The following is a 27,883-nucleotide window of genomic DNA, read 5'->3' as shown; positions in this document are numbered from 1 at the left end:
TCTGTAGCAGAGAGCCTAGTTCAGAAGATCCAGTAGGACAGGATGGGGGGGTTGCTGTAAGAGAATGAGCTGAATAGTGCTGTGCTACCTGTGGACACAAGTAATAACAACTCCTCAATAAATTCCATTATGGGGGAGGCAGAACTGACCCCGCCATTGGGCAGGGTGAGGCCACTGCATCAGGCAGCAGAAGTCCCCCAGGTGGCATGCCCAAGGGTGCCTGTGGGCCCTGCCACTTCCACCAGTGGCAGAGAAGTGGTGGCGCCATCGGCACCGTTTTTGGGCAAGATGACATCCATTTTGGGCAAGAGCGCATGCAAAAACAGCACAATCTTGCCTGAAATTGGCACTGGAGCTGGGGGTGCTTCTCCACCAGCAGCACATGCAGCAACTCACCGTAGTACGGTATAGTTTGAAAGAGTTCTCTGGTAGATTAACTGATTGATCCACAATTCAAAAACACTTCTGAACCCTGCAGGTCTTAGATTAAGACCATAGGAAGCTTGTTAGGCTACCTTTTCCATCTAGCCCAGTATTGTCTATTTTGACTGACTGTCTATCCAGGCTCTCTGGCTGAGCTCTTTATCATCACCTGCTATCTGATCCTTTTCACTGTATTCAACACACATGCTCTTCCACTGAGCTATACACTGGCTAACATCGAAGTAACGTCGTTTCACAGATTTGTTGACAGGACTATTTGAAAATGTTAACAAGTAGTAAAAATATACCAGGAGAAATCAATATGAAACAGAATGCAACCATGCAGTTAATTCAACTTGTTGTTGTTTAGTCGTTTAGTCGTGTCCAACTCTTTGTGACCCCATGGACCAGAGCACGCCAGGCACTCCTGTCTTGCACTGCCTCCTGCAGTTTGGTCAAACTCATGTTCGTAGCTTCGAGGACACTGTCCAACCATCTCGTCCTCTGTCGTCCCCTTCTCCTTGTGCCCTCCATCTTTCCCAACATCAGAGTCTTTTCAAGGGAGTCTTCTCTTCTCATGAGGTGGCCAAAGTATTGGAGCCTCAGCTTCAGGATCTGTCCTTCCAGTGAGCACTCAGGGCTGATTTCCTTCAGAATGGATAGGTTTGATCTTCTTGCAGTCCGTGGGACTCTCAAGAGTCTCCTCCAGCACCTGAAATGTACTAATTCAACTGAAATGTACTAAATCCACCCAACATGTCTTGTAACTGTTTTGTGGGCATTTTGAATGGTGATTGGCAAATAAAATGGAGGGGCTGATTCATTCAATGGCAAGAAAAGAGTCTTTTAAAAAATAAAAAGGAGAAAGCATATGGGGAAGGCAAACACTGTGCCTCACATCAGAAGGGAGGAGGTAATCTCTAATGAGACTTTTTAAAAGCTCTTCGTGTCATTTAAATCCGTAAGAAGCAACATTGGGGAGTCAGAACAAAGTGTTTACAACTCACCTTGATAGAAGCATTGAAATCCCCCCTTCTTGGGCAAGGTTCTTGAGTGGGTGGTCACAGATCAGATCCAGGTACTCTTTTTCTAGATCCATTTAAATCAGGGTTTAGGCCTAGTTTGGGCACAGAATCTGCTTGGGCTGCCCTGTATAATTACCTGCATTGGGACAGAAACAGGGGCAATGTGTCCTTGTTAATTCTCCTCGACCTCTCAGCAGCTTTCAATATAATCAACATGGTATCCCTTTGTAGCTACGGTCTGAGTTAGGGTGAGTGGCACCACTTTGCAGTGCTTCTGATCCTACTCGGATGGTCGTTTCCAGAGAGTGATGCTTGGGAAGTGCTCTTGGGCCCCGTGGAGCCTTCAGTGTGGGGTTTCTCAAGGTTCAATTGAATCCCCCATGCTGTTTAACATTTGCATGAGACCACTGAGCGGGGTGATCCTGAGTTTTGAAGTACATTGTCACCAATATGGCATAGCTGCCAAGTTTTCCCTTTTCTCGCGAGGAAGCCTATTCAGCATAATGGAAAATCCCTTTAAAAAAGGGATAACTTGGCAGCTATGCAATATGCTGATGACACACGGCTCTACTTCTCCTTTATATCTGCAGGTGTGGCAGTGGGTGTGCTGGACTGATGTGTTACCTTGATAATGGACTGGATGAGAGCCAACAAACTGAGGCTCAGTCCAGATTAAGACTGAGGCACTTTTAGTAGGCAGTACCCCAGACCAGATGGGTGGGAGGTGGCCTGCTCTTGATGGGGATATACTTCCTCTGAAGGAGCAAGAACACGGCTTGCGGGTACTTCTCTATCCATTGCTGGCGCCTGAAGCTCAGGTGATTTCAGTGGCAGGGAGTGGCATGAAAGCAACAGCTCTGTGCTTACAAAATGGCGTTTCCATAAAAATGAACAGTGAAGCTTACTCATATGGGAAATGATGGAGTGCTCACTTATACAGGAGTCTATGAACTGGGGTGAATATTTAGTATGTTCTTTCTCACAGCAACCATTTGCCAATAGGGAGCAGTGACTGAGAATATGACAAGCCCAAGGCCACCCAGTAAGCCCAGAATTGTATCCTTGGGGATGCTCCTAGATTTGAGCGTTGAGGACTAAATCCTGTTGTGGGAATCACACAAAAACAGTTTGCTTCGTTCTTAACATCACGAACAGCTGTCCAAGTGTGACTGGCCTGAGCAGCCTCAGAGTAGTCCAAAAACCATTCATTTTCAGCCAGACCCCCATAAGAAGGCTTCATTATATTAGGAATGTGACTCTGTCGCATCTGCCAAAATGAACACAGTTCCTCCTCCATCACCACCAGCATCCCTACCAAAAGCACCCCTCCCCACTTTTACGGTTTCTTGTGGCCTTTTCAATAGCTGTTTTCTTTCTTAAAACAGGGCAGTTTCTCTGAGTGGAAAAAGGCCTATTTGTGGAGTGCAGCTGCATTTCAAAGGTACATTGTTGACGAGTTATGAATTTACATGCCTTTACTAATGTGTGGAAACAGGAGGATCCTTTTGCTTTTTCTTCAAAATTGATGTTACTCCTCTGCCAGTGGCACCCAAGGAACAGTTTTGTTCCATTTCCTCTCCTTTCATGCCGTCCTATTTATGTTTAGATCTGGTTTGCTGCCACTAAGAATCATTGTCATTACCACCAGTGTCTCTGGGCTCGCCAAATCTAGCAGCTGTGTGCTTAATGCCTGCCCTGGCTATGGTTTATTTCCTTGACAACACAAAGTTGGGGGAAAGCAACTTTCTGTATACATGTGTGCTTAAATCTTGTCGCAGTGTGTTTTAATGGTGCCACTTTGCAGTCAAGTTTTAGTATTATAGTTTGTTGTTGTTGTTGTTGTTGTTGTTTAGTTTTGCTTTGGAAGTTCCCAACTGCCATTGCCCCCTCACCAAAATAAGCTAGCTGTGCCTAACCCAGCATTTCAAATAGAATACCTAGGTGGCCAAATGGGACCCCCTGACCCCTATATCCTGTTCCTTTCTCCGTGCTTTGCTGCCAGTTTCCTTGATAAAAGGAGAGAGTGAGAGATAATTAACAAAAAACATGGCCTCTAGACAATGGAACAACTGGCCTTGGCGAGCAAGAAATTTATCCTGGTTTTCTAGGTGAACTTTCTCCCATCAATCTTTCTTTTAACCTCCATGTTAGTGGAAGCAATAGGAACACCCCCTCCCCTCCCCTGAGCAAATGCGCTCTTTTGACTGAAAACAAAAAAAGGGATCGGAGAGCGCTGAGGTAAAATCTGGGTGGTATAGTGCTGCAGTACAATGCCACCACTGTTCCATTGGCAATGGCTTGTGTTTTACAACAGGGGAGGGGAGAGCATGAATAGGCTGATGATGTGAAACCATTCTCCCAATTCAGGCCTACAAACCCATCTTCTGTTCCACAGAGTTTTTGAACAAAAAAGGGAAAAGCAGCGAAAGGAGGGGAAAGAAAGAAAGAAAGAAAGAAAGAAAGAAAGAAAGAGAAATAATTTAAACAAAATGTGTTAATCTTAACAGCAACAACAACAACAATCTCCTGGAAACACTTCTGCAAGATTCCTAGGCAAAGGTGGAATCTCCTCCTCCTCCTTCTATGGGTGTTAAAGTTATTGACAAAGCTTAAAGGAGCTAAGGCTTGTGGATTTTTTTTTTGTCTAAAGGATGAAATACAATAAGCCTAAGTGGTAAAATCGCTTAAGTTGCTCAACTTTCCCTCCCTCTGTGAGAACCAGGGCAGTAGTAAAAAAATGATTGGCGGTGCTGATTGGGAGAGCATGTGACAATGCGTATCCACTTCAGGTCCCCTTAAGAGGGTATTATAGGAAGGGAAAATATTTGTGCTCTGAAGATGACACTCTCCATTTTGTTAATGGCTCTCATCTGGTGCTGATAATCGTACTCACTGCACTCCTGTCAGTTGTGTGCTTTTTTCCAATTAATGGGGCCTTGGAGAAAGCATCCCTTTTTCTGCAAGCAAGACAATTACATTGTGTTCACCTACTTGAGATGAGGGAAAGGTGACTATGAGGGCATTGAGCATTGTAAATTACTATTAATACGAAAACAGAAGCAGCACCCCACCAATAAATCAAGATCCTTGGCTTCTGTTGGGTCATGGCTTCGGGAGGCTTTGAGTGTAAGGAATCAGCACATATAAACCAGGGCCAAGTCAGCACTTGTTACACCAAATGAGTCCTATAAAAAAAAAACCATTCTGTATTTGAGGTACTCAAATACATTTTGTAAAATGGTGTACCAGCCTGGCCAGAGCTGAAGAGTGTGTTCATATCAGTCAATTAGGAGGAAGCATAGCTGCCAAGTTATGCCTTTTTTTAAGGGAAATTCCCTTATGCTGAATAGGCTTCCTCACGAGAAAAGGGAAAACTTGGCAGCTATGGGAGGAAGACAATATCATCATAAGTCTGTGAAGTAATATCCTTTAAAGAGATTAAATTTTTTTGATGGTAAGTGGCAACAATGTATGTTAAGTTGTTCTGTTAACATTTCTGTCCTTTTAACTCTGATGAACTAAGGAGAATGATGCCTCAGTTTCAGCGCTTGGAAGGGAGGGAGGTTCTCTTGGAAATCTCCATCTGGAAATGTGTTGGTATATTGTACTCCAAGGACAGCCAAAGTGGTGCCCTCTCCCAAAAGTTGTTGGACTCCAACTTCCATCAGTCTCAGCTAGCATGGCCAATGATCAGGGATGATGGGAGCTGTAGTCCACCCATGTATGGAAGGCCACAGATTGTCCACTCCGTTGTAATGTATAAAGTGGGGTATGAAGGGTATAAATTGTTTTTTCCCTGCCATGTTTAATACATATTTTATGTGTGCTTTCCTTTAGGGATTAACACTGTGTAGGGAGGGAAATGTAGCATATCAAGGTATCTTGACTTCATGTGGCCGTTTTGGAACGTAAGGTAAATGGTAAAGAATTAATAGAAAACCTTTAAACCTCATCCAGATAAAAGCATTGAATGTGTGCTCTGATGTTATTTCAGGACAACTTCAGCTGAGGAGGGAAACTTATGTTAAACTGCCCAACAGAACAGCAAGAGCAAGGATTCAGTCTACAGACCTGAACCATTAGGGGAGCTGTCCAGCAGATTTGGGTAGCAGACTTTGAGTAACACAGCTGGATGAGGGAGCTTCCAACAGCGTTGTTGCGCTATCAGCTAGTGTTGTGGTTCCCCAGCTATTTTTAACATGAACCACTTGAAAATCTATGTATTAGACTTTGGCCCATTTTAGCAAGGGCCTTCAGGGGTGCTGGACTAGGTGGACCTGAGCATAGTATGAGCATATAGAAATGCCACCCTAGTTCCTAACATCATAAAGGGTCTCCAAAGATATTTCAAACGCCCTTCTTCAATTCAGGGCATTTTCATGACCGGTGGTATGGCAGAGAGAATGTCACCTGTTCCTTTCTTTCATGTGTTACATTCAAGGATTTTGAATTTAAAACTATTATTATGTGCAGTAAAGTCCGGTAGAAATGATTGCACTGCAATGACAGTGATACAGCACACAGCCGAGATGTCCCTGCAGCAGAAACGACAGCAGCAATATACTGCATTTTTACACAGTCTTCCCAGATAAGGTCATGATTACTTGGTATCTGTGCTAACTGGAAAACATGTAAATGGGCAGGATGCCACCTTAATAGGAATAGCAAACTGCATACATAAATTGAGGAAAGAGGCTATGCCCTGAAATCAAATCAGTTTGGAGACTTATACATGATGTTGTTCTGTACAGAAAATATAACGTTATCAGTGGCTGGATCTCTTTATTCCCAGAAGTAGGGACGCAGGTGGCGCTGTGGTCTAAACCACTGAGCCTCTTGGGCTTGCTGCTCAGAACATCAGCAGTTCGAATCTGCTCAACAGTGGTGAGCTCCCATTGCTCTGTCCCAGCTTCTGCCAACCTAGCAGTACAAAAGCATACCAGTGCAAGTAGATAAATAGGTACTGCTGCGGCGGGAAGGTAAACAGCATTTCCATGTGCTCTGGCTTCTGTCACAGTGTCTCGTTGTGCCAGAAGCAGTTTAGTCAGGCTGGCCAAATGACACGGAAATTTGTCTGTGGACAAACGCCGGCTCCCTCACCTGAAAGCGAGATGAGTGTTGCACCCCATAATGGCCTTTGGCTGGACTTTACTGTCTAGGGGTCATTTACTATTTACCTTGACGTAAATAGTAAGTCCTCCACACTGGGGAGGACTTACCTAAACCATTCAATCACCACAGAGTCAGATATATTGATACAGCCTTCTGTTGCCAGCTAGTTGGTAGAATATGATAACATCTGGCAGGCACGACAGCTAGGGTGGGCTTTGTAGCTATTTTAGTTCAAGTGCTTCTTTGGTACCTTTGCACCGATTTATATTGAAACATTTATACCCTGGATTTTTCCTCAAATTGCTGGAGGCTGTTATTAAACGTGAATTAGAGCAATAACTGAAAAATGTTTTAAAACAATTTACAATATCCGTAATACACTAAAGCAGACGTTCAAGCCAGGTTTAGCCAGCCCATCCTATATAAATTCCCAGGGCGTTCAGAACAACACAACATCTCCCTATTACTACAGGACGAAAGCCCAGAAGTCACATATTCAGTCGCCAGACTCTGCGCTGCCATGATAGATATTCGTCGGAGGATGGTCTATGTTACAAATCAGTTCTAAAATGAAGACCCATGTTGTTAGATCTGTATCATTGAAGCCCCATCCCATATAGCTGCTTAAACGAGTCTTTTTAAATCCCTCTTATTAGTTTTTATTCACCCATTATTTATGCTTAATCAAGTATTTTATGTACGGTATGCTGTATGTTTTAATCTACGGTTGGTTTTTGCTCCCATTTATTTAATAATGATTTGCTTAGATTCATATTGTTACGCTATTTATTTAAATGTTTTGCTTATGAGCTGGTCTGTGACCGAAAAAAGTAAATTCATTCATTCATTCACTAAAGCAGCTGCGAAACACTAAAGCAGCAGAAAATGGAGATTAAAAAGAGCAAACAGCTTTCAGAACTAATTTAACCACACAGCTTTCACCAACTAAATCAACTTCAAAGGTCCACCTAAAAATGATAGTTTTCACTCTCTTCCTGAGGGCCATTAGACTTAACCGTAGCTGCCTCAGGAGAGAGCTGCAAAGTCTGAGCACACACGGCTAATCAGAAGGCTGTGTCCATAGGCCCAAGGAAGCACATTTCTGGAAATGCTGGGAGTGGACACACAGGAGGATCTCTGCCAGTGATCTCAATAGAAAGGCAGGTTTGTATAGGAGGAGGCAGTCCTCCAGATGACCTGGTCATAAAAAAAAAAACCCTAAAGGGCTTTTAAAGATCAGCACCAGCACTTTGAATTGGGTCTCGAAACTAACTGGGAACCGGTGCATGAGCTCCATATATGCAGCCCCTGTTAACAGTCTGACCACAGCATTGTGGGCCAATTGTAATTTCCACGTACTCTTCAAAGACAGTCCTGTGTACTATAGCACATTGCAGTAATCCAGAGGTGATGTAACTAAGATATATGAGTCACCATGGCCAGATTTGCAGTTTCCAGGAATATTTCCGCACACCAGCCTGGACTGGGCAAAGACTTCCCTAGTTACAGATGACACCTGGGTATCGATGATCCAACTCAACCTGTATTTTCAAGGGCAGTGCTAAATAATAATAATAATAATAATAATAATAATAATAATAATAATAGTTGTACTCCGCCCATCTGACTGGGTTGCCTGAGCTACTCTGGGTGCCTTCCGGCATATACACATACATAATAAAACATCAAACATTTAAAATTTCCCTATACAGGGCTCCCTTCTATCCAGCACTGGTAGGACCCCTATAGATCAGCCATATGGCCATTGGGCTGGTGAAGGATGCGGGGTGGGGAAAGGCCATAGAGCTGAGTAGAAAGGGACATGTTTGGGGTTCTCCATCCCTGCACTAGATAACATTTCTTGACGAGACCTAGAGTTATGTCATCTGAGGACACGATTCTACGTATTGAGGGAAATGGGTGAGTGTTTCAAAGGAAAGTGTGTGAGTACCTGATTTTAAGATGTTCATAGCAGCTAGACTGTAATTACTGATCAAGGATTTCAAAATCCTTGCAACCACAGGAAGCAGCATGACAAAGTATAGAGCTTCTGAAGGAGCCCAGAGCACAATGATCCTGATCAAACATGTCCCCGTATGAAAGAAGCGACCACATAGAAAGCAACTTTTCAAAGTTAAAGAGATTTCAAGATTTATGTGGGTAAGTCAAGGCTAAAGGTTGACAAAGGGTCAAGCGTTGCCCCAACGGCCTGCCCACAATGTTGAAAAAGCTGAGAGCCAGGAAGTGCTCCAATAAATTGATCATTAATTAGAATAAACAGTTTCATTAGAAGAAAAGGCTCTGTCCTCGGGCAAGAATAGCCCCAATACTGCTCCAAAGGCAGCTCTCTCACTGATTTCAATAGCAGCAGTAAGTAGGCTGCTTACAAATCTTGTAGCAACACATTTTTCTTTTGCAATGCAATCCTAGGCATGCTTATTTAGAAATATTCCATTGCCGTTCCATTGCATTCAATGGATCTTATTCCCAGATAAGTGTACATGGGATTGCAGCAATAGAAACTTAATTTGCAGAATTGTGAGACTGTGAGAGTGATTCAGCTCGGTACTCAGATTTTTTACAGCTATTTTGAAATGCCCTTCATAGCAGTTGCCTTTCTTTGTAGACATGTCATTTCATGAGAACGGTTAGAACCTAAATACCTACTCAGATTCGGGGGGGGGGGGTAGTGCAGAGCAATAATAACAGTCCATAGTAGGGTACAGAATTAGATTTATTTGAAGTTACACAAAACACCAGACAAATCAGCTCATGAAGTCTAATCTGTTCAGGGCACAAATGGTCCTTCATCAGAAGAACTGCGCATGTTAAGAAGATACAAGGTTTGAATAAACGAGAGTTTAAAAAGAAGCTGTGGTCCAAAATGCACTTGCATTTTGAGCTGATGGTCTCTCCTGTGTTTTGTAACTTCAACTAAATCTGTTTCTGCTTTCTTTTACAGGTTACATAATTTAGGGAGCTTTCTCTTGTTGCATTCTGTTTTAAGTGTGCCGGCCACCTCATGAGAAGAGAAGAATCCTTGGAAAAGACCCTGATGTTGGGAAAGATTGAGGGCACTAGGAGAAGGGGACGACAGAGGACGAGATGGTTGGACAGTGTTCTCGAAGCTACGAACATGAGTTTGACCAAACTGCGGGAGGCAGTGCAAGACAGGAGTGCCTGGCATGCTATGGTCCATGGGGTCACGAAGAGTCGGACACAACTAAACAACTAAACAAAACAAACAAATGAAGATTTATAGGGACCCAGGTGGCGCTGTGGTTAAACCACTGAGCCTAGGGCTTGCTGATCAGAAGGTAGGCGGTTCAAATCCCTGTGACGGGGTGAGCTCCCGTTGCTTGGTCCCAGCTCCTGCCAAACTAGCAGTTCGAAAGCACGTCAAAATGCAAGTAGATAAATAGGAAGGTAAACGGCGGGAAGGTAAACGGCGTTTCCATGTGCTGCTCTGGTTTGCCAGAAGCGGCTTTGTCATGCTGGCCACATGACCTGGAAGCTATACGCCGGCTCCCTTGGCCAATAATGCGAGATGAGCGCGCAACCCCGGAGTCGGACACGACTGGACCTAATGGTCAGGGGTCCCTTTACCTTTACCTAAATGAAGATTTAATACTCATTTGTTGCGCATGGTTGGCACACCGTCCCTGTTGATCATGTTTCCATTAGGTGAGAAGGTTGAAGGTTCATCATTTCAAAAATGGTGCTAATCCCACGTGGATGCATTTTGCAAACTAGTTGCAGCTAGTTCTTCATATACCTCCAACAAATCATCAGCTCATGATCGTTGGGGTCCTATCTTCCTGTTAACATCTTTGGCGTTAATAAAAGCACACTAACCCAATGGGGAAATGCCTCAGTGTTGAAAGATCACATTTTCTCTTATTTTTGCTTCCCATGCACTAGTATGCAGTGAAGCATCTAATATCTTGATGCTGCCCTATGTCATCTCAAAGCCAGCGAGGGCTAAGGAGATCAAAGCATTTTATCTAACCAGCATTGCAAAAAGCTGTACCCTGACAGCCACCAGGGCCACTGGCTGGGAAGTCTTGGGGAGAGGGAGGGGTTGTGGGGTTGGATCTTTACCCAACCTTGCTTAATAAGTGACATACTAATGCAGCTAAGCAAGGGGGGAAGGGTGAAAAAAAGGGAATAGTTCATACACTGGGACATAATTTTAAAATTACAAGTAGCATCAATTCAATTTCTCTAATCAGTTTCAAAGGACTTGTAAGACTCCCGATACCATTGTGTGGCTGGTAATTCTGTGTCACAACTAATTACTGCCTAATAGCCGTTGAAGGGACAAAGTCCCCTGTTTAAAAGAGAAGTCTATTTCATCTCGCATTCAGGCCTAATCTGACCCTGAATGGCGGAGATTACATGAGGTAATACGGCAGTTATTTCTACCTGCTTTAGTTCATAAGCTCCATCTCCAGCTGAGGCAGCAACCCCCCCTCCCCCTTTGCAAAGATTATTTGTCATTAAAATGCTCAGTAGTTTCTCCCCTCCCTTCAAATCTGGTTGTTGCCTACACTTTCAGAAAGGTTTTTGAAGGAAGATTAGCAGGATTAGGAAAGGTTCACATATGTTCAACTTCACTATTGGTATTCAAGACATCACAACTGCACCACCACCCAGGCAGCACAAGGGAAAATGAGAGCAGGGAGAAAGTGAGAGGGAAGAAAAGGAGGAAGAAAGAAAAAAGTATGCTCGCTTCCAACCTTGTAGCCACCTGATCATTTTATTTTGTGACAGATTGCCAAAGCTGGGTGTGTTCACATATCTGCAGAAGTATAATTAAGGTACTGTAATTAATATGTTAATATGAATGACATGTATGTACAGGGGGTATTTTTCTGGACATTAGTTTATTCCCCCGTCCCTCTTTGTTAACCGTTCGCAGGTTGTGCAAATCCCTGTTTGGTTTTGTTCGAATAAATTGTACCCACATCCTTTCGCTGGCTTACAGTACCTTCATTTATGCTATTTATTTTGGTTTCAGAATTTCTGGCAATCAAAATGAGGTTGTTGAAATCAGAGTGTTTCGGATATTTTACGAGGACAGTGAACTCAAGAATCTGTCAGTGCAGTTCCTCTTAAAACAGAGAGGGTTTCCTTCAGCAGACTGTAAGTCCATAAAACACTACACTTTGAATTACAACTATGGGCAAACTGAAAAGAGCATCCTCACTATCATTAGCTGCATTCTGAGTGTTCAGATAGCCTCCTTACAACTAATTTATTAAGCTGGATTTTATTTGACATTTCCCTTTCCCCTTCAAAGAATTATGTGGGAATTGGACTGGTATTTGAATTTAAAACATAGAATGGAACCATCACATTAAAATGAAATGACAATAATTAGACCAAAGTAATGTAATCAAACCTTTCATCACTCAGACACTAATTAATGGTTGCTTATATATATATATTTATATTACAAAATACAGAAACTGTGCTCCGGGTAATATAATATTACTTTTATTTCCATTGGCTGGCTAGCTCAATTTGTCAAAATGTGGTGGTAGTAATGGCAAAGCTGTGGTTTCAGGGCCCATGTTTGTCGCGCTGGGCAGATGGAAGCCTGTGGATTCTCCTTTTATAAGAGATTGGTAGAATACATACCCTGTGTTCCAATCCCTCACATTTTCAGTTTTATTTTAAAAAAAAAGATCAGAAACCGGGTGGTAGAAAAACCTCCTCTCTGCCAGAGACCCCAGAAGACACTGCCAGTCAGAATAGATAAAACTGCGGGCGATGGCTAAACAGTCTGAAGCAGCTTTTAAAGTTTTTAATTAAACTGCCTCTCATAGTGAACAATATGGAAAGCTTCAGGGAAGGAATATGATGTGGGTATATAAGTCACAAATATATTCTTATCAGCCTAAAGGACATCAGAAGGATATTAAATTTAGTGAATTATGTGAGAACACTATCCCACCTCCAGCTTTGCCTTTGTAGACTCTCCTGTAAGACTCAATATCACATCCTGCTCTAGTTTGTGACTCATTTTCCTTTGCCGCTGCCCAGAGCTCTGCCATCCCCTGGTTTTCAGCACGTGGTGAAATGTAGCCATTCTGCATAATACAAGCCATCTGAAAAGTTCTATAGCATGTGCCTATCGCCATAGTAATATGTGACTGAGATCTCGACATTCTCAGCCTAGCCTGTTCATCCCACAAATCCCTCTAGTCTTCTGCTTCCCAGAGGGTAAGTCAGATTCTAGCTTGCCTGAACAGAGGGAGGAAGAGAAGGAAACACAAGCTTATCAGCATGGAAGGCTCTCGTACAGATTGAACTCCTCCCACCCACTGGAAGTTTTTTTTTTGTGGTGTGGTTTAAATGCATCCCAGAGCTGGAGAGGAAGAGAATATGTGTACAGAGATACTGTCAGGAACTAGAGTCAGGCATAGGTCAGCAATAAAGCACCCAATGTCAGTGAAGTTCACTCTTTATTTTAAAAACAACAACAACACAAACAGCTAAGTCCTAGTGGTCACAGCAGTCTTTCCTAGTAGGTCTTGCCTCAATGAAGCAGTTGTGGGGACTGAAAGCTCTCTAAGGCTCCTCCCCCTGTTCCTTCCCCAGCAGCCAATGGCTCTATCGTCTTGCCTTTTGTTGCTCCGCCCTCTTCATTTCTTTGTGTGTCCTGAGAGCCATGGGGGAGGGGAGCTGGTTGCAGCTGGAGGGGGATTCTTCAGCAGCCTGGGGAGAGTCCCAGTGATCAGACCGAAAGGCCTTGAGGACTGCATTTGACATTCAGACCAGAGGTTCCCCACCTCTACTTTAGAGCAACCATCAACCCTTTGGGGAGGGATGTAGCTAGAGCATCTACCTTACATACAGAATGTACCAATCTGTGGCAACTCCTGGTAGGGCTGGAAGAGGTTCGTGCCTGAAATCAAGAACCCCTGCCAGTCAGTGTAGACCAGGCACCCCCAAACTGCGGCCCTCCAGATGTTTTGGCCTACAACTCCCATGATCCCTAGCTAACAGGACCAGTGGTTGGGGAAGATGGGAATTGTAGTCCAAAACATCTGGAGGGCCGAAGTTTGGGGATGCCTAGTGTAGACAGTACTGGGCTACATGGGTCTGGCTTGGTATAAGGTGCCGTCCTATGTTCAGGTTCCCAGCAAATCCAGAAAGAGAGAACTTGCGGGTGTATAGACTCAAAATCTTTAAACACCATGGACTTAATTGAGAAGGCAAAATTTAATTTACTGTATATGCAGTAAGCCCTCAACTTTCTTGGGGGCTACGCTTTGGGGAATGTGCCTAAAGCCATAGGGTTAAAAGCCCCCCTTTTAACATTATTTTATAGTGTAAAAAAAAAACCTATGTAAAAATAAAAATATTACAGTAATCCATGTGAACATTTAAGCCAGGTTTATTATTTCCTAGTAGATGTGTGCAGGATTGCCTTGTAAATGGCTCAGTACTAGATGTTCTTGCTAGGCTACACAAATGATTGTTAACATATTATTGTTCTATTACTGGAACAGGGAATCCACAGAGACGACTCCCTGCATAAGTTCCACTGAAACTGGACGTTAAGTGATCTGACAACTAAGATGCAGTTATCTTTCACTTGGATGCTCTTACCCTATTTTTTTTATCCTTCACAGATTAATTCTAAAAATATTGTGAGGTTCTGTGAATCTATATTTTGTAACAGAGCTCCCCTGGCTTTAGATACATTGCATGAAAATGAAGAGGGAGTTTAATTGCTCTTGTGGAATACGGTCTCTGGACTGCTTGAACTACAGTATTAGACCTGGCCACATTGGAAATGGGTCTTTTTTTCTGGGAGATCAGCTGTAATCTAAAGTGCAGCATCTTATGAAAATAGGGAGCCATCATGTTCAAGTGATTCCCCTTCATGCATGCTGTCTGAAGTGGTTCAGCCTGTAGGAGGAGTTTACCACACGCCTCCTCTGCACACTTGAATGGAGCCTAAGATCCTCTCATTTGGGTTTCATCTGGTCGCTGGAGCTGGGCAAGTACGGAGGGGGTTGGGTGTTGTCATTTTTTAATGATCTGTTCAGTTCAGGTGGAACACTTGCTTGTGGAGGACTCATTGAAATGAGCAGGGTTTTGCGAATGAGTACATTTCAGTAAGCTGTGTACAGAATTTCCTATGAGATCTTTGCCCCTACAGCCCTTCCTCCCCTCCTTACCTTTCAATAGAGAAGAGTGGGCAGAAAGTAGATGAGAATCTACTGGTAGGTGACTGGGTGATGTGTGGGAAACCCAAAAAGGGGCTTTGGCCCCCAATTATTACCGCACTTTCCTGTGTATAAGACTAGGGTTTTTTTACTATAAAATAATGTTAAAAGGGAGGGTAGTCTTATACATGGGGGCAATCTCCCCCCATTTTCTTAATTTTGAGTCCCCCAAAATAGAGAGCGTCTTATACACGGGGGCATGTTGTACATGGAAAAATATGGGTTTTTTTTTACTTATTCCCCAAGTAGGCTGATATCTCCTGTACATTAGTGGTGCCATCTTGGTTTCATAAGCAATGTTGCTCTTCCCCTAAAGACGGGAAGTAGAAGAAATGATTGTATACTGTTTTATCGTCAGGCCATTTCCTATTGATTCCCACCACAGAATTTGCCGTTTTCTCTCTTGCTGCTGCACACCGAGCTGACTAAATAAACCAGACGGGATGTTTGCTAGCAGAAATAGAGAAGGACTAAAGACTCCTAGAGTTCCACGAAGTTGGAATGAATCTACGAGAGACATATGGTTCTAGTGCACCACCAAAAATGTAATTACTGTCTTCAGGTTGCACTGCTCCCGATTCCACATAATGAGTAAGATATTTAAAGTCCTAAACTATTTATGTGACATTTCAATAAATAAATGCAGAGATTTGACAACATTTCCATATTCCTCCTTTAATGTCTGAATGTCTCTGACTTAATCCAAGTTCCTTGGCATTTATTACTGTTTGTTACACTAACAAGTGAGATTATGAGAATTCTAATGAAGGCTTCCAGTGGAAAAACTCTGTGATTAAATGCCATAATAACAGTTGCATGCATTTATGTGCCTGATTATCATAATCTATTTAGCACAAGTAAACATACAAACAGAAGGAGAAAAGCAAGCACATTGACACTTCAGCTAAAGGAGAATTTGAAATGAGGGAGAAACAATGTAAATATGTAAATGTCTTTGTGTATTCCTTTTATCTTCCCCCTCCCTCATCCCTGCTTTCTCCCCCTGTTTGCTAATGAGACATCTATGCTTCATCACATGTGGTCCCCCTTTGCTCCACCGAGGTGTGTTTTTGGGCCATCTGCTGGGGCCAGTACCCCAAACAATGCCTCCCAGAAAGCAAGGGATATATTTGCAGCAACCTTTGACATCATGGGATACAAGCAGGAGCGTCATACAGACTACAGCCTTTGATATGCTCATTCTCAACTCTTAGTTCAGCTGTTCCTCTATTAATGCATTTAATGTCATCCTGGACTCCATTAAGTCCCAGTGTGACATGATACCACTACATCCCCTTCCTTAAATCTTTATTTATTTATTTATTTATTTATTTATTTATTTATTTAAAAATAATAATCCTTGATTTTCACTGCAGGCCTCTTTTGGTTTGTCTTTTTGGGTGCGGCTAACAGCCTGAGGTTCTATTCCGCCCCCATAGAACTCAGTGGGAGTTACTTCCAAATAAACACGCACAGGATAGGGAACATGGTTTTAGGGTTGGGTTATTGAAAAATCAAGATTACCTGACAAAAGTAAGTGATTGGCTCTGCTGAGCAGGGGATATAAGCAGTTTCGAATCCAAGAGAGAGGCCTTTCTTACCATTTTATTTAGGGCTAGACTAGAAAGCGGGAACTGATTTCAACAAACTTTACTAAATCACATGGAAATGAATTATTTCAGGTAGAAAATGAGAGCTACTGACAGTAGATTTTGATGGAATAACAGGAATATTAACAGAATAGAAAGCACTCAGTTCCTGCTTGTGAGCTTCCCATGGACCTATAGTTGACCAGTGTGTGAACAGGATGCTGGACTAGGTGGGCCTTTGGCCTGATCCAGCATAACTCTCCTTGAGTTATTATGCTATGTCACAGTTGATTTAGCAGGGGGCAGGTGCCACAGGATCAGTTTGCAGAAACCTGGGTGCCTTTTATATCGGATATAGGTAAAGGGTCTCCAAATTTGGTTCCATCAAACACTGGAAAATCACTGTGGATTGATGTATCCCTGCAAGTATGTAGGCAATTCTAACTCAAGGATAATTTTTTATGCATGAAGGAATGTCCCCACAGAATTCTGACCAAGTCTTACATGGACTTGAAGAAAACCTCGTGTTAAAATGGACACTTACTGACATGTATTGTATGCATTGCAATTTGATAGTTGGCTGTGTTAAACAGTTACATGATTGTGAGTATGTTGAATACCCTGAGTTTTATCTGTTGTACAGCTGTTCTTTGGGACAGGAAGAAGTGTCGGTCCCACTTTGGACTGCCTATAAAGTATTTCAGAATCCCACATATCACCTGTGCTGCTGTAAGAGAAAGGAGTGAGCCTTTTCAGTGGTGGCCTCCTTGTTCTGGAATGGTCTCCCCAACCAGGCTAACTTGGCAGCGCCTACATAAAGAACTTGTCCAACAAAGTTGGATCCCAGTCAGTCACTGCCATCTACAACAGAGGGTCTCTTGCAAATACCATTCCATCAGGAAGCCCATTCTGTACAACATAGAAATCAAACTTATGTGTGCTGGCACCTACCTCTTTTAACTCCCATTACATATAAGACAGGCACTGCCTCTGTGGTCTTTTCCAATAAGCCTTGTAGATTTTAAAAAATCCCTGACCATATCCGAATTGGACTTGAAATCATTTTTATAGATGTTTTTATTGTTGGAGTCTTTGCTGTTACATTGCTTTGGGGTGTTTTACAGAAGCTGTTCATAAATGAATACTAACTTAAATCCAGTTATTTCAATAGGTCCACTCTAGATGTTTTTAAATGTGTTGATTGCTTTCTTGCTTCTTTGCTGTCCTGGGCTCCTTCTGGGAGGAAGGGTGGGATATAAATTTTTATTTTAAAATACTCTGAGGAGTTGGCTCCTATGTCTCCCACATTGGCTAGACCACCCTTTCAGATGGTGAATAAGATCTGCACTTATTTCCACCGATCCTGTGGTGTTTTTTTTAAGGCAAATAAATATCTCGGTATCCCGCTTCAAATGGGGAGAGAATGGTCCACGGAGGACGTGGCTTTTACCATGCGTAAAGCTGTCTTCTCCGGAAACCATTTAAGGGTTCTCTCCTGTGGAAGCCCTTTTGCGGATCACCCCGGCTGCGGAGTTGGCAACCCAGGCAGATGGCCCGGATTCATCTCTCTTCTAGATGTGCCGACCGAGGACTCCTGAGATGTCAAGTTCCACGGAAAGCGACCAGATTCCCTTCCACGTCTAAACTCCAGAACTTTACGCAGCGCCCGGTTCGGGTCGTTTGGATTCAAGGGGCTCCCACCGTGTGGGGGCGCCAACGCGCTCCCTTCCTCCCCGACGCGTGGAGAAGACGAAGAGAAGGCCGGCTGAAGAATAATACCCAGTTTCTTGACCTGCTAGCTTAATGAAATGGGGCTAGCTAGCTAGAAAACAACTAGAAAAAAGCTAGAAAACAACACAACAGCCAGTCGAAAGGGACCCGAGTTTGGATTCCTTGAGTCTGCATCGCTGTTCATTCGGCAGTAAGTCCCAATGACTTCAGTGAGGCTTACTCGTTGGCTTCAGAGGCCTTGGAATTGGTCACCTCAATGTTAGATTACTGCAATGTACTCTTTGTGGGGTTTCCCTTGGGCTCAACCCAGAAACTACAAGCTGGCGCCGAATGCAGCAGCTAGGTTCTTGGCTGAGATACCCTGTTGACACCAAATAACAACTCTGCTGAGGGAGCTGCATTGACCACCAAGTTATTACTAGGTGTCACGTCAATGCCCTGATGGAGGAAAGCTTCGCCTTGGACTCCTAGCTTTCTTGTTAAAAGGAATCCAATTAGATTTGGAAAGCAAAATCTATGCTACAGTAGAGTCCGCTTTCCCCGGGGGGCTTGTTGCTGCTCTGGCTGTCGCTAAGAGCACCACCCGGCAAGAAATTGTCCCCTTATAATTTTGGAACAGCAACCAGTACGGAATGACCTTGGAGTGGACCAAGTCAGACCACTCATCTGTATGAGGTAGTACCTGGGAATCAGCCCCATTGTGCTTGTGGATCGGGCCGCTCGTGTGCCTAGCAGGGACAGTGAGCACACCGAAGAGGCTTCTCCCCGGTTGGAGTAAGCCAAATAGAGGACCCTCCCGCAAAATAACTGGCCGTCCTGATGAGTGTTTAAAGCTGCTGTATTCTCCAATGACTGCCGTGCAATTTATTTGAACTCATGATCCTGAATGATTGGAATCTATCTGTTTAAAACAAGGGGCGGGGGAGGGCGGGGTCCAGTGAGTTGGTTGGGAGCAACTGCCGAAGTTAAGCTGGTGTATGGGCCGAACAGTCATCCCCTTGGAAAGAGGCAGATAAATGCAGTTCTGCTTTTTAAGGGGAATAAATACGTGATTTGCATTTGCATCTTGGGATAGCACCTTTCCCTGGTAGAAATTCTGTGCTTTGAAGAGTTCAGCATGCCAGGCAGACATGCAACTTGGCATTGGCAAGCTTTTAGGATAGGTGCTTCGCTGAAGTTCACCAGGCCTTGACCGTCTGAATTCCTCCGCTCCGGAAAATGAACGCTAAAATGAAAATAACGTTGCGCAATAAATATCCCGGCAAAGGGTTCGAATCTAAGGTGCATTTTTATCCTCTGTATAGTCAAATACTTCTGTTACCTTCATAGCGTCGGACAGGAGGCAGCACTCTTTCGTCCTGTCCATTTCAGTGGGGGAGAGTGACGGTTGTAATCGATGGGATTTTAAACAATGCAGTCCTATGCGTGTGTATTCAGAGGTAAACCACCAAATAGTTCAGCTCCTAATTATATGTGTACAGGCTTGCAGTCAATGTTGCGCCCAACAGCGCACTAAAATACCTGACGTACGGTGATGCTGTGCGTAAAAACGAAAAGTAGCGTTCATCAAGGCGAATGTCCAAAGTCGGGGCTCAGTTATGAAACAACATGTCAAGTAAAATTAAAGGGAGGGTCACAACACAAATGACGTGCAAGAAATCATTCCCAGCGATCCTGAACAGCCATAGCTCGTCCCCATAGGAGCAAGCGTGGCAGTGGCTTCTAAGGTTTAAAGCGGGGTACTGTTCTTTTAAGAAATCGACCAGTCCCATAAAAGTGAAGGGAGTTAGAAACTGGTGGGATTAAGCCAAAGCTAAGTACCCGTATTTCACTGGATTCGCCTTGTGACACTGCACGTGTAGGCCCATAAAGAATATCCATAGAATTTAGGAATCTAGGATTCTCTCTCTCTCTCTCTCTCTCTCTCTCTGTGTGTGTGTGTGTGTGTGTGTGTGTGTGTGAGAGAGAGAGAGAGAGAGAGAGAGAGAGAGAGAGAGAGAGAGAGAATCCATTATCTAGTTAAACAAAGACACGAATTTAAAGCTGGAATGTAACCAGGGTTTCTATGCTATCCCGGGGACAGCCTAATTAAGACAAAAAAAAAGACTTCTCGGAGAGACACTTCGCACGATCCATTTCAAGATAATAATAATAATAATAATAATAATAATAATAATAATAATAATAATAATTTATTATTTATACCCCGCCCATCTGGCTGGGTTCCCCCAGCCACTCTGGGCGGCTTCCAACAAAACAGAAATTCTAAAATACAGAAATCCATCAAACATTAAAATACAGAAATCCATCAAACATTAAAAGCTTCCCTAAACAGGGGAAATGTTTATGTTTAAAACCCAGGTGCGGTCCTTATGAACCAGACAAAATTAAGCACCCAAAAGTCCCACTGAACTGGACGGAAAAGATGGAAGCACGTGGTGAAGACTGCGCCCTTCCATCCTTCCTTCTCACTGAACCTCCCAGGACTTGAGCGCAGACGCCGGCGATAGCGCTCAGCCTCTGCCCCTCTTGGCTTCGGAAGGGCTACATATTTGTTGCTCCCAAGGGGACAGACTTCTGAGGAAGCCTCCTTCCCTGTCGAGCGCCTAGAAGCTACCTTGCAGTCGAACCAAGGTGCATCGATCTGTTTCATCTCAACCCTCGAACTCAACCTATTTCTCTCCAACTTTCTTGCCAGGGCTGCCTGGCAGACGGGGGTCTTTCTTTGACTCCCTGACGCAGACAGCCAAGCAGCAAGGCCGGGAGGAGCCAGCCTGTTCCTGACAGATTTTTTTAAAAAAATCTAATTGCGTTTTTATGGATCATCACCAGAACCGTTAGAAGAAGCACACTTCCACGCGTCACTTCTTTGCGTTTTAAATGCATCTTTAACGGATGATTGGGGCTTTCCCGAGCCAGCTGGGAAACACACGAGTCTCAAAATTATATAACAAAAGGTGGCCAGGCTTTGGGGGCGAGCCGAGGCGACAATTTGTTCAAATGAGTGGGAAGACTCAGTTAGATCTATAACTGTCTTCCTCTGCCCGCCACCAACCGCCCCCCACCCAGCCTGTCAAAGGCCTCCCACCATGCAAGAACAAATAGGGGAGGCATTGTTTTGTCTTGACACCAAATTGCGCAAATCACTTTCCAAAGGGGTGGAACGTGCAAGGCGCTTTCGGGAACGTGGATCCTTAAGTGCACTTGTAAATTCTACAGACCCACGAAACTGTAACTGAAAAACTGGCCCACTGAAAACTGAAAATTGGCCCACTGTGACCCAAGATCCTACCGCACAGCTCAGTGAATCGGGATGAGCGTAGCGTAAATTCTATTTAAAATTCGTGGGAGTTGCACCCAAGGAAACACACGCCGTTTCGAGAATCTTACTTTCTAAATGAAGGCGTAGGAAGTGTAGGAGTAGGAGGTCGCATTTGCAGCCTTCTAACTTGTCGACACACTAAACATTAATAGAGTTTTTTTAAAGATCTAAGCACCCCTCGCCTGGATGCGGCTGTAATAATTACTAAGTTCTGTTTCTTTTAAAAAGGATTTTAAAAGCCTGTGAAGGCTATTAGGATCAAATTTATAACGATCGTTCTGATCCTGGTAGTTCAATAAGTGCCTTTTCCTACTATTTATGTCAAAATATTTAAATAGGGGGAGATATTTTTAAAATAGCTTAGGTGTTTGATTTGTGCTGGGTTTGTTTGTTTTTGTTGTTGCAGTCTGGTCTTTAAAACCACACATTTAACAAGAGAAAACACTCTCTAGCCTACTTCCTTGAACAAGCTCTCCTCACCTCTTGGCAGAAGGAGGCGATGCGGAGGGGAGCGTAGCAGGGTCCTGGGCGCATCTTTCCAGTTGTGCGCTACGGAGAAGGTAATCCAAGCGCCTTGGAAGAGAGAGAGAGATCTGGGTCCTGGGAGCAAAGGGAGTTTGCCCGGGCTGAAGATAAGTGGCTCAGTAAGTGCGGGACGGTGTCGCATTGTGACCCATGAGTGTTTACATTGCAAGGGAGGGTGGAGAGAGAGGAGACTGAAATGCCCAAGTGTTTGTGAAACCCTATTAAAACTCTCCAGCCAGGGCGGCCAAGTGGAGTGGCTGGCCCCGGGTGAGTTGGGGGGCACCGCTCACCAAATGTTATTGTTGTACCGGGTCCGAGGCTTGTTTGCTCGATCCCCCCCCTCCCCACTTTCTCCCCACCAGCTGTTGCGAGCGCTGTCATTGTGGCATTTCAGGCGAGAGGTGACAAAGCTCTCCCTCTGTCTCTGGGTCTCGATCTCTCTCGCCATTGGCCCGCAGAGCGAGGAGGGGCGTGCGCTCGCGCCGGTTTCATTGAGCGGAATTCGCGGGCGTGACATCACTTTGCTCCCCCCCCCCCCGGCAGCGCCTCGCTCATTGGTGCAGCCGCCTGTCCCGGACAATAACATTGTTCTGGCCCAGCTCGGCTGCGCAAGGTGGCTATAAAAACACCAGTCAGGCGCGCAAAGATGCTTCTGTATTCATTGCGCTCTGGGACAGCCACCAACGCTGCTGGAGAGGATCCGGCCGCTCAGAGAGATCCCCCCGGCAAACTGTAAGTGCTCCTCCCTTTCCATTGCGGGGCAGACTCGGCGACAGGGTCGCTTCGGGAGCGCAACTCCCCTAAAACACAGACCAGGTGCGCTACGGAGGGTGGAGACCAGCGAGTACAAGCGCAACATTCTCCCAGCGCCCATAAAAAAAAGCGCCTGCTTCTTTGATCGGTTCTTCTCTCCTTCCCTGGACGCGCTGGGCCTGAGCCATGCGCATTTGCTTAGAAGGAAGTTCGTCTGATGATAGAACTTTCTCCCGAGTAAACGCCCACTGGTCGCTTTTGGGAACAGTGGGAGGCTGGCTGTGATTCCAGGTTAAGGGGAAATGGATGCGGGTGGATCTTACATTGCCAAGGAAATATTTAAACTCTCTGGAGAAGATCACACTGTCCACCTTTAAAGTGGACAAGCGAACTTTCTTTTCAGCTACCCAGAGTTCAGCATTGCGGAGCTTTTCCTCTTCCTCTTCTACTTCTTCGTCTTAAGAGGGACTTTGGAAACAAGCAACACGCGACAACTTTGGGCTGGTGTCTCGGTGGCCGTTCAGGCATCTACCAGTTGCAGGGAAACAGCCGAATAGCGGTGTTGTTGTTTTAAATGGTATTGCCTGTGATGTTCGAAGTTGGAAGCTCGGGCGGGATCTTGGAAGAACGGGGAGTGCAATCTAGATGAGAGATGCGAACAGTACTGCTTAGGTAGAAAGGGCCGCATCCAAAGACCATTTGGCTTGAAAGGAGGCTTCTGAAAGGAGGCTTCCAGATTGCTTCAGCCTGCCCTTTCTGGTTTGGATAGTTCTGGTAAACTGCTCTGAATTGAAAAGTGTGTGTGTGTGTGTGTGTGTGTGAGAGAGAGAGAGAGAGAGAGAGAGAGAGAGAGAGAGAGAGAGAGAGAGAGAGAGAGAGAGAGAGAGAGAGAGAGATGGGATCCTTTTGGCTCTAGTTTATGTTGCTTGGCAGGTGTGGGAAGTGAGAAACTACATGGTGGCCGAGGGGGTTGCTTTGAGTTTTGGAACAGGAGGTTGCAGCTCGATCAGCAAAGCGGATAAGCCAAGACGCAGTTTCTGAGAATCCAACAAATGGATTTTGGCACAATATGTTTCCCCTTAGGGCACCTATGCTCCCACAATGCGTTTTGACCAAACTTTTTTGAATGCACAATCTGGGCGTTCAATGAGTGCTAGAAACCTGGGAGATGTTATTTGAATGGTGGTTTATCTGTGACCCCATTGAGATCGATGGGAATTAGCGTTCCGTTGCTTCCCATGGAAATCAATCGGACTAACTTTTACTGAATTGCGCCCGTGCCCGGGTTTAAGTCCCACTGAACATCTTAAAACACCTTTACCCAGAGGTGAGTCCCGCGGAGCTGCCTTTGGAGCGTGTTTTAAGACTGCAGCGAGCGATTTCGGAGCTGCCTCTTTCCAGCCGGATCCTGTGCGCGTTGACTGGGAAACCTCTCCAGTTTCCAGTCACCGCGCACAGGACCGGAGCTTGGCAAGGCATCACCTCGATTTCTGGGGCACGTCGGGCCGGCCTGACCCTGACTGACGCCCAGCGCCTCTGTCCTCTTGCTCCCTCCCCCTGCAGGACCAGCATGGACTCGGACGCGAGCTTGGTGTCCAGCCGCCCTTCGTCGCCGGAGCCCGATGAGCTCTTCGTGTCGTCCAGGAGCAAGAGCGGCGGCGGCTTCTCGGCGGGCGGCGCAGTGTCCAGCTCGACGCCCAGCGACTCTCCAGCAGAGCTGAGCGCGGAGCTCCGCAGTGCCATGAGCGCGGCCGGGGTGGTGATGGTAGACAAGCTGGCCTTCAAGTCTCCCTCCTCCTCCTCGTCGTCGTCGTCGTCGTCCTCTTCGTCGGCGTCCAAGAAGGACAAGAAGCAAATGACGGAGCCCGAGCTGCAGCAGTTGCGCCTGAAGATCAACAGCCGCGAGCGCAAGAGGATGCACGACCTCAACATCGCCATGGACGGCCTGCGGGAGGTGATGCCCTACGCGCACGGCCCGTCGGTGCGCAAGCTCTCCAAGATCGCCACCCTTCTGCTAGCGCGCAACTACATCCTCATGCTCACCAATTCCCTCGAGGAGATGAAGAGGCTCCTCAGCGAGATCTACGGCGGCCACCACGCCGCCGGCTTCCACCCTGCCGCTGCGGCCGCCGCGGCTGCGGCCGCCTGCCCAGGCGGCATGGTAGGCCATTCCGCGCCTCTGCCGGGCCACCCGGCTTCACACGCCGTGCACCACTCGATCCTGCCCCCCGTCGCCGTCTCCAGCGCCTCCCTGCCCGGCTCCGCGGGCCTGTCGGCTGTCAGCTCCATCCGGCCAAGCCACGGCCTCCTCAAATCGCCATCGAGCGCAGCCGCCGCCGCTGCTGCTGCCGCTGCTGCCGCGGCGGCGGCGGCTTCGGGCCCGCTGGGCAGCAGCTTCCAGCACTGGGGAGGGATGCCGTGTCCCTGCAGCATGTGCCAGGTGCCCGCTCCGTCGCACCACCACGTCTCCAGCATGAACACGGCCAGCTTGCCCAGATTAACCAGTGACGCCAAATGAACAGGCCTAGACGGGACGGGAGAGAGGGAAGGTGGGTGGGAAGGAGAGGGGCCGAAGGCGCACAGAAAGGGACTCCGAGGACAAAAAAAGGAGGGTTGTCCTGCCTGGACTCCACAAACTGAACCTCTCCCTTCCAGGACGTACAAAACTTGACCCCCACCCTTTATTGCTTCACAACAACTCTCCCCGGCCGCTGCCCCAACTAGGACTCCGTTACTTACTTGGAGAGGGAATAGAACTCAAGACTCCGGACGCTAAAGCCCCTCGAACTGCTGCAGAAAGCAGGCACGGGTGGGACAGGATTCCTCTCGAACTCCATCGCTTGGCTTCTCTCTGATCTCAGTCCCTGTTGTGCGTAAACTCACTGCGCGTTGCTCTCGGAACCTTGTGTGGCGTTGTTCTTTAAAAACGGTAGAAGGTGCAAGTAAGTTTAGGCACTCGCCTTCAAACCAGAGGAACCCAAACTGCCTTAGCAGCCTAGCATCTCTCTCTCTCTCTCTCTCTCTCTCTCTCTCCCTCTCTCTCTCTCTCTCTGGGTGGGGGAAATATTCAGTCCTGCACACTTTATAACTGGACGTCCAGTCCTTTGGAAATCCGTGGGGTTCACTTCCCAGGAAATGTATCACAGAGGACTTTAATTCCACCGGAACCTGAGCAGATTTGCTTACATGTAGGCTCCGCTGCTGGTTTAAGTTCCAGGTAGCAGCAACTGAATCCTGAACGCGCTAGGCTGAAGTGGGCACTGAGACTAATGAGTTGTGGTTCCAAAGAGGGGACACGATCCAACCAGAGTCAGGCAGCTTTGAGAGCCAACGAAGAATGTTGCGGCACCTTCGAGGCATTGATTTTGGCATCAGCTCTAGAGGGCTAAAGACTGCGTCATCAGGTGCGTGGCTTGCTACAAGGCTCTTAGTCGGTTTCGCTGCGCTGCCGCCCCTCTGGAAAGTGTGACTTTCCGTAAGTCTCTAAACCTGATCCTACATGCATGTAAGTTCGGCGAAATGCAACAGGGCTTACTACCAAGGTCCTTGAGCGTGAGGAATTGCAACAGAAATGTTGACTGGATCGTGCCCAAGCTGGTTAGGATCACCACGCTAAAATGCCGAGCGGGATCACTTTGGGCCTGCGTCATTAGGGCGGCCAATGTAAGGGGGAAAGTTTATGCATTTTGCTGCTGGGGAGTCGGATTTGTATATACGCTGCCAGATCTGGTGCAAATGGTTCCCTCTTACGCTTTCTGATTGTGAGGGCTTGTTCTGTAAAACCTTTAAGGGCGGGGTGCGTGCTAAGGGCCTTTTCTTCTTTCTGGGTGCGTGACCTTAAGGCTTTCTTTATCAAACTTAACTGGTTTTTCGAAAGCGCCCCACAGACGAGATCCCAGCACTGTTTGGGGCTGCAGTATTGAGACACCCGCCCCTCCCCCCCGCTTGTTTCTGAATAACCTATTGTCGTCTTCTTTTCTTAGCGCTGTCACCTTCAAGAGATTTTTTATCACCTGTTTATTTTTTTATATATATTATCTATATAAAATAAAGAAATGGGAAAAAGTTGCTAAATAATATTTATTGTTTGGTTGCAAAAAAAAAGTGATCCGCTGTTGACATTTTTAAATAATAATAAAAGAAAGAGAAAACACGACCGTTTTGCATTTATTTCCTTTGTGAAATGTTCTCTAGACAGGATAATGAAGCCATTCGGTGGGAATGAGACTAAGCTGAGGAATCGCCATCATGAAGGCCAGCAACTTGGCGATGAAGTTGAAGACCCCTCGCTTTTCTCCGAGCACATATTCTGAAAAAATTAACTCCCCCTTCACTTAAATAGGAACTTTATTTTGAGCACAAGATGTGTTGGATCGAGCTTCAAGTACTCACATTATGGGCACTCAATGGGCGCAGGATCGGGGCCACATTATTAAAAGACCAACAGCTTCCGGCCCTCTCCTAGGGATGCCTACTGGGAAGGAAGCCCCGCGGTGTTCGGTGGAGCTTTACTTTCCAGTAACTGTGCCTTGGATTGCGGCTCCAAACTATCAACCCGGGTGCGTGCTTGGCTTTGCAACAAACTCTTTGTGTATGGGACCCAGGTGGCGCTGTGGTTAAACCACTGAGCCTAGGGCTTGCTGATCAGAAGGTCGGCGGTTCGAATCCCTGTGACGGGGTGAGCTCCCGTTGCTCGGTCCCAGCTCCTGCCAACCTAGCAGTTCGAAAGCACGTCAAAATGCAAGTAGATAAATAGGAACCGCTACAGCGGGAAGGTAAACGGCGTTTCCATGTGCTGCTCTGGTTTGCCAGAAGCGGCTTTGCATAGCTGCCAAGTTTTCGCTTTTCTCGCGAGGAAGCCTATTCAGCATAAGGGAAAATCCCTTAAAAAAGGGATAACTTGGCAGCTATGGGCTTTGTCATGCTGGCCCCATGACCTGGAAGCTATACGCCGGCTCCCTCGGCCAATAATGCGAGATGAGCACGCAACCCCAGAGTCGGTCACGACTGGACCTAATGGTCAGGGGTCCCATTACCTTTACCTTTACCTTTACCTTTGTGTATGCAGCCCAAGCCTTTGCACGTCCGTACGAAAGAGAAGCTGTAATCCTACGCACACTTCACTGGGAGTAAATCCCGTTGAAATCTAAGGCATGGATA

At 45.8% G+C, this 27,883-nt stretch overlaps 1 protein-coding gene across 2 annotated transcripts; it reads left to right on the top strand.

Annotated features, from left to right (window-relative positions):
* The first annotated feature begins 24,292 nt into the window (after positions 1 to 24,292).
* OLIG2 (oligodendrocyte transcription factor 2) lies at positions 24,293 to 25,241 on the top strand. Of its 2 annotated transcripts, XM_035115992.2 has the most exons (2): positions 24,293 to 24,361; positions 24,425 to 25,241. In XM_035115992.2, the coding sequence occupies exons 1-2, from the start codon at positions 24,294 to 24,296 to the stop codon at positions 25,239 to 25,241; spliced, it is 885 nt and encodes a 294-aa protein (XP_034971883.1). In that variant the 5' UTR covers position 24,293. The 2 variants fall into 2 exon arrangements, with proteins under 2 accessions (XP_034971883.1, XP_060129274.1); XM_060273291.1 differs by having other exon boundaries at positions 24,293 to 25,241.
* Positions 25,242 to 27,883: the final 2,642 nt, after the last annotated feature.

This window comes from Zootoca vivipara, chromosome 4, assembly GCF_963506605.1.
Source record: "Zootoca vivipara chromosome 4, rZooViv1.1, whole genome shotgun sequence".
NCBI classification, from domain to species: domain Eukaryota; kingdom Metazoa; phylum Chordata; class Lepidosauria; order Squamata; family Lacertidae; genus Zootoca; species Zootoca vivipara.
Note: the sequence above shows the minus strand (reverse complement) of the source record. Positions and strands in the feature narration are given on the sequence as shown.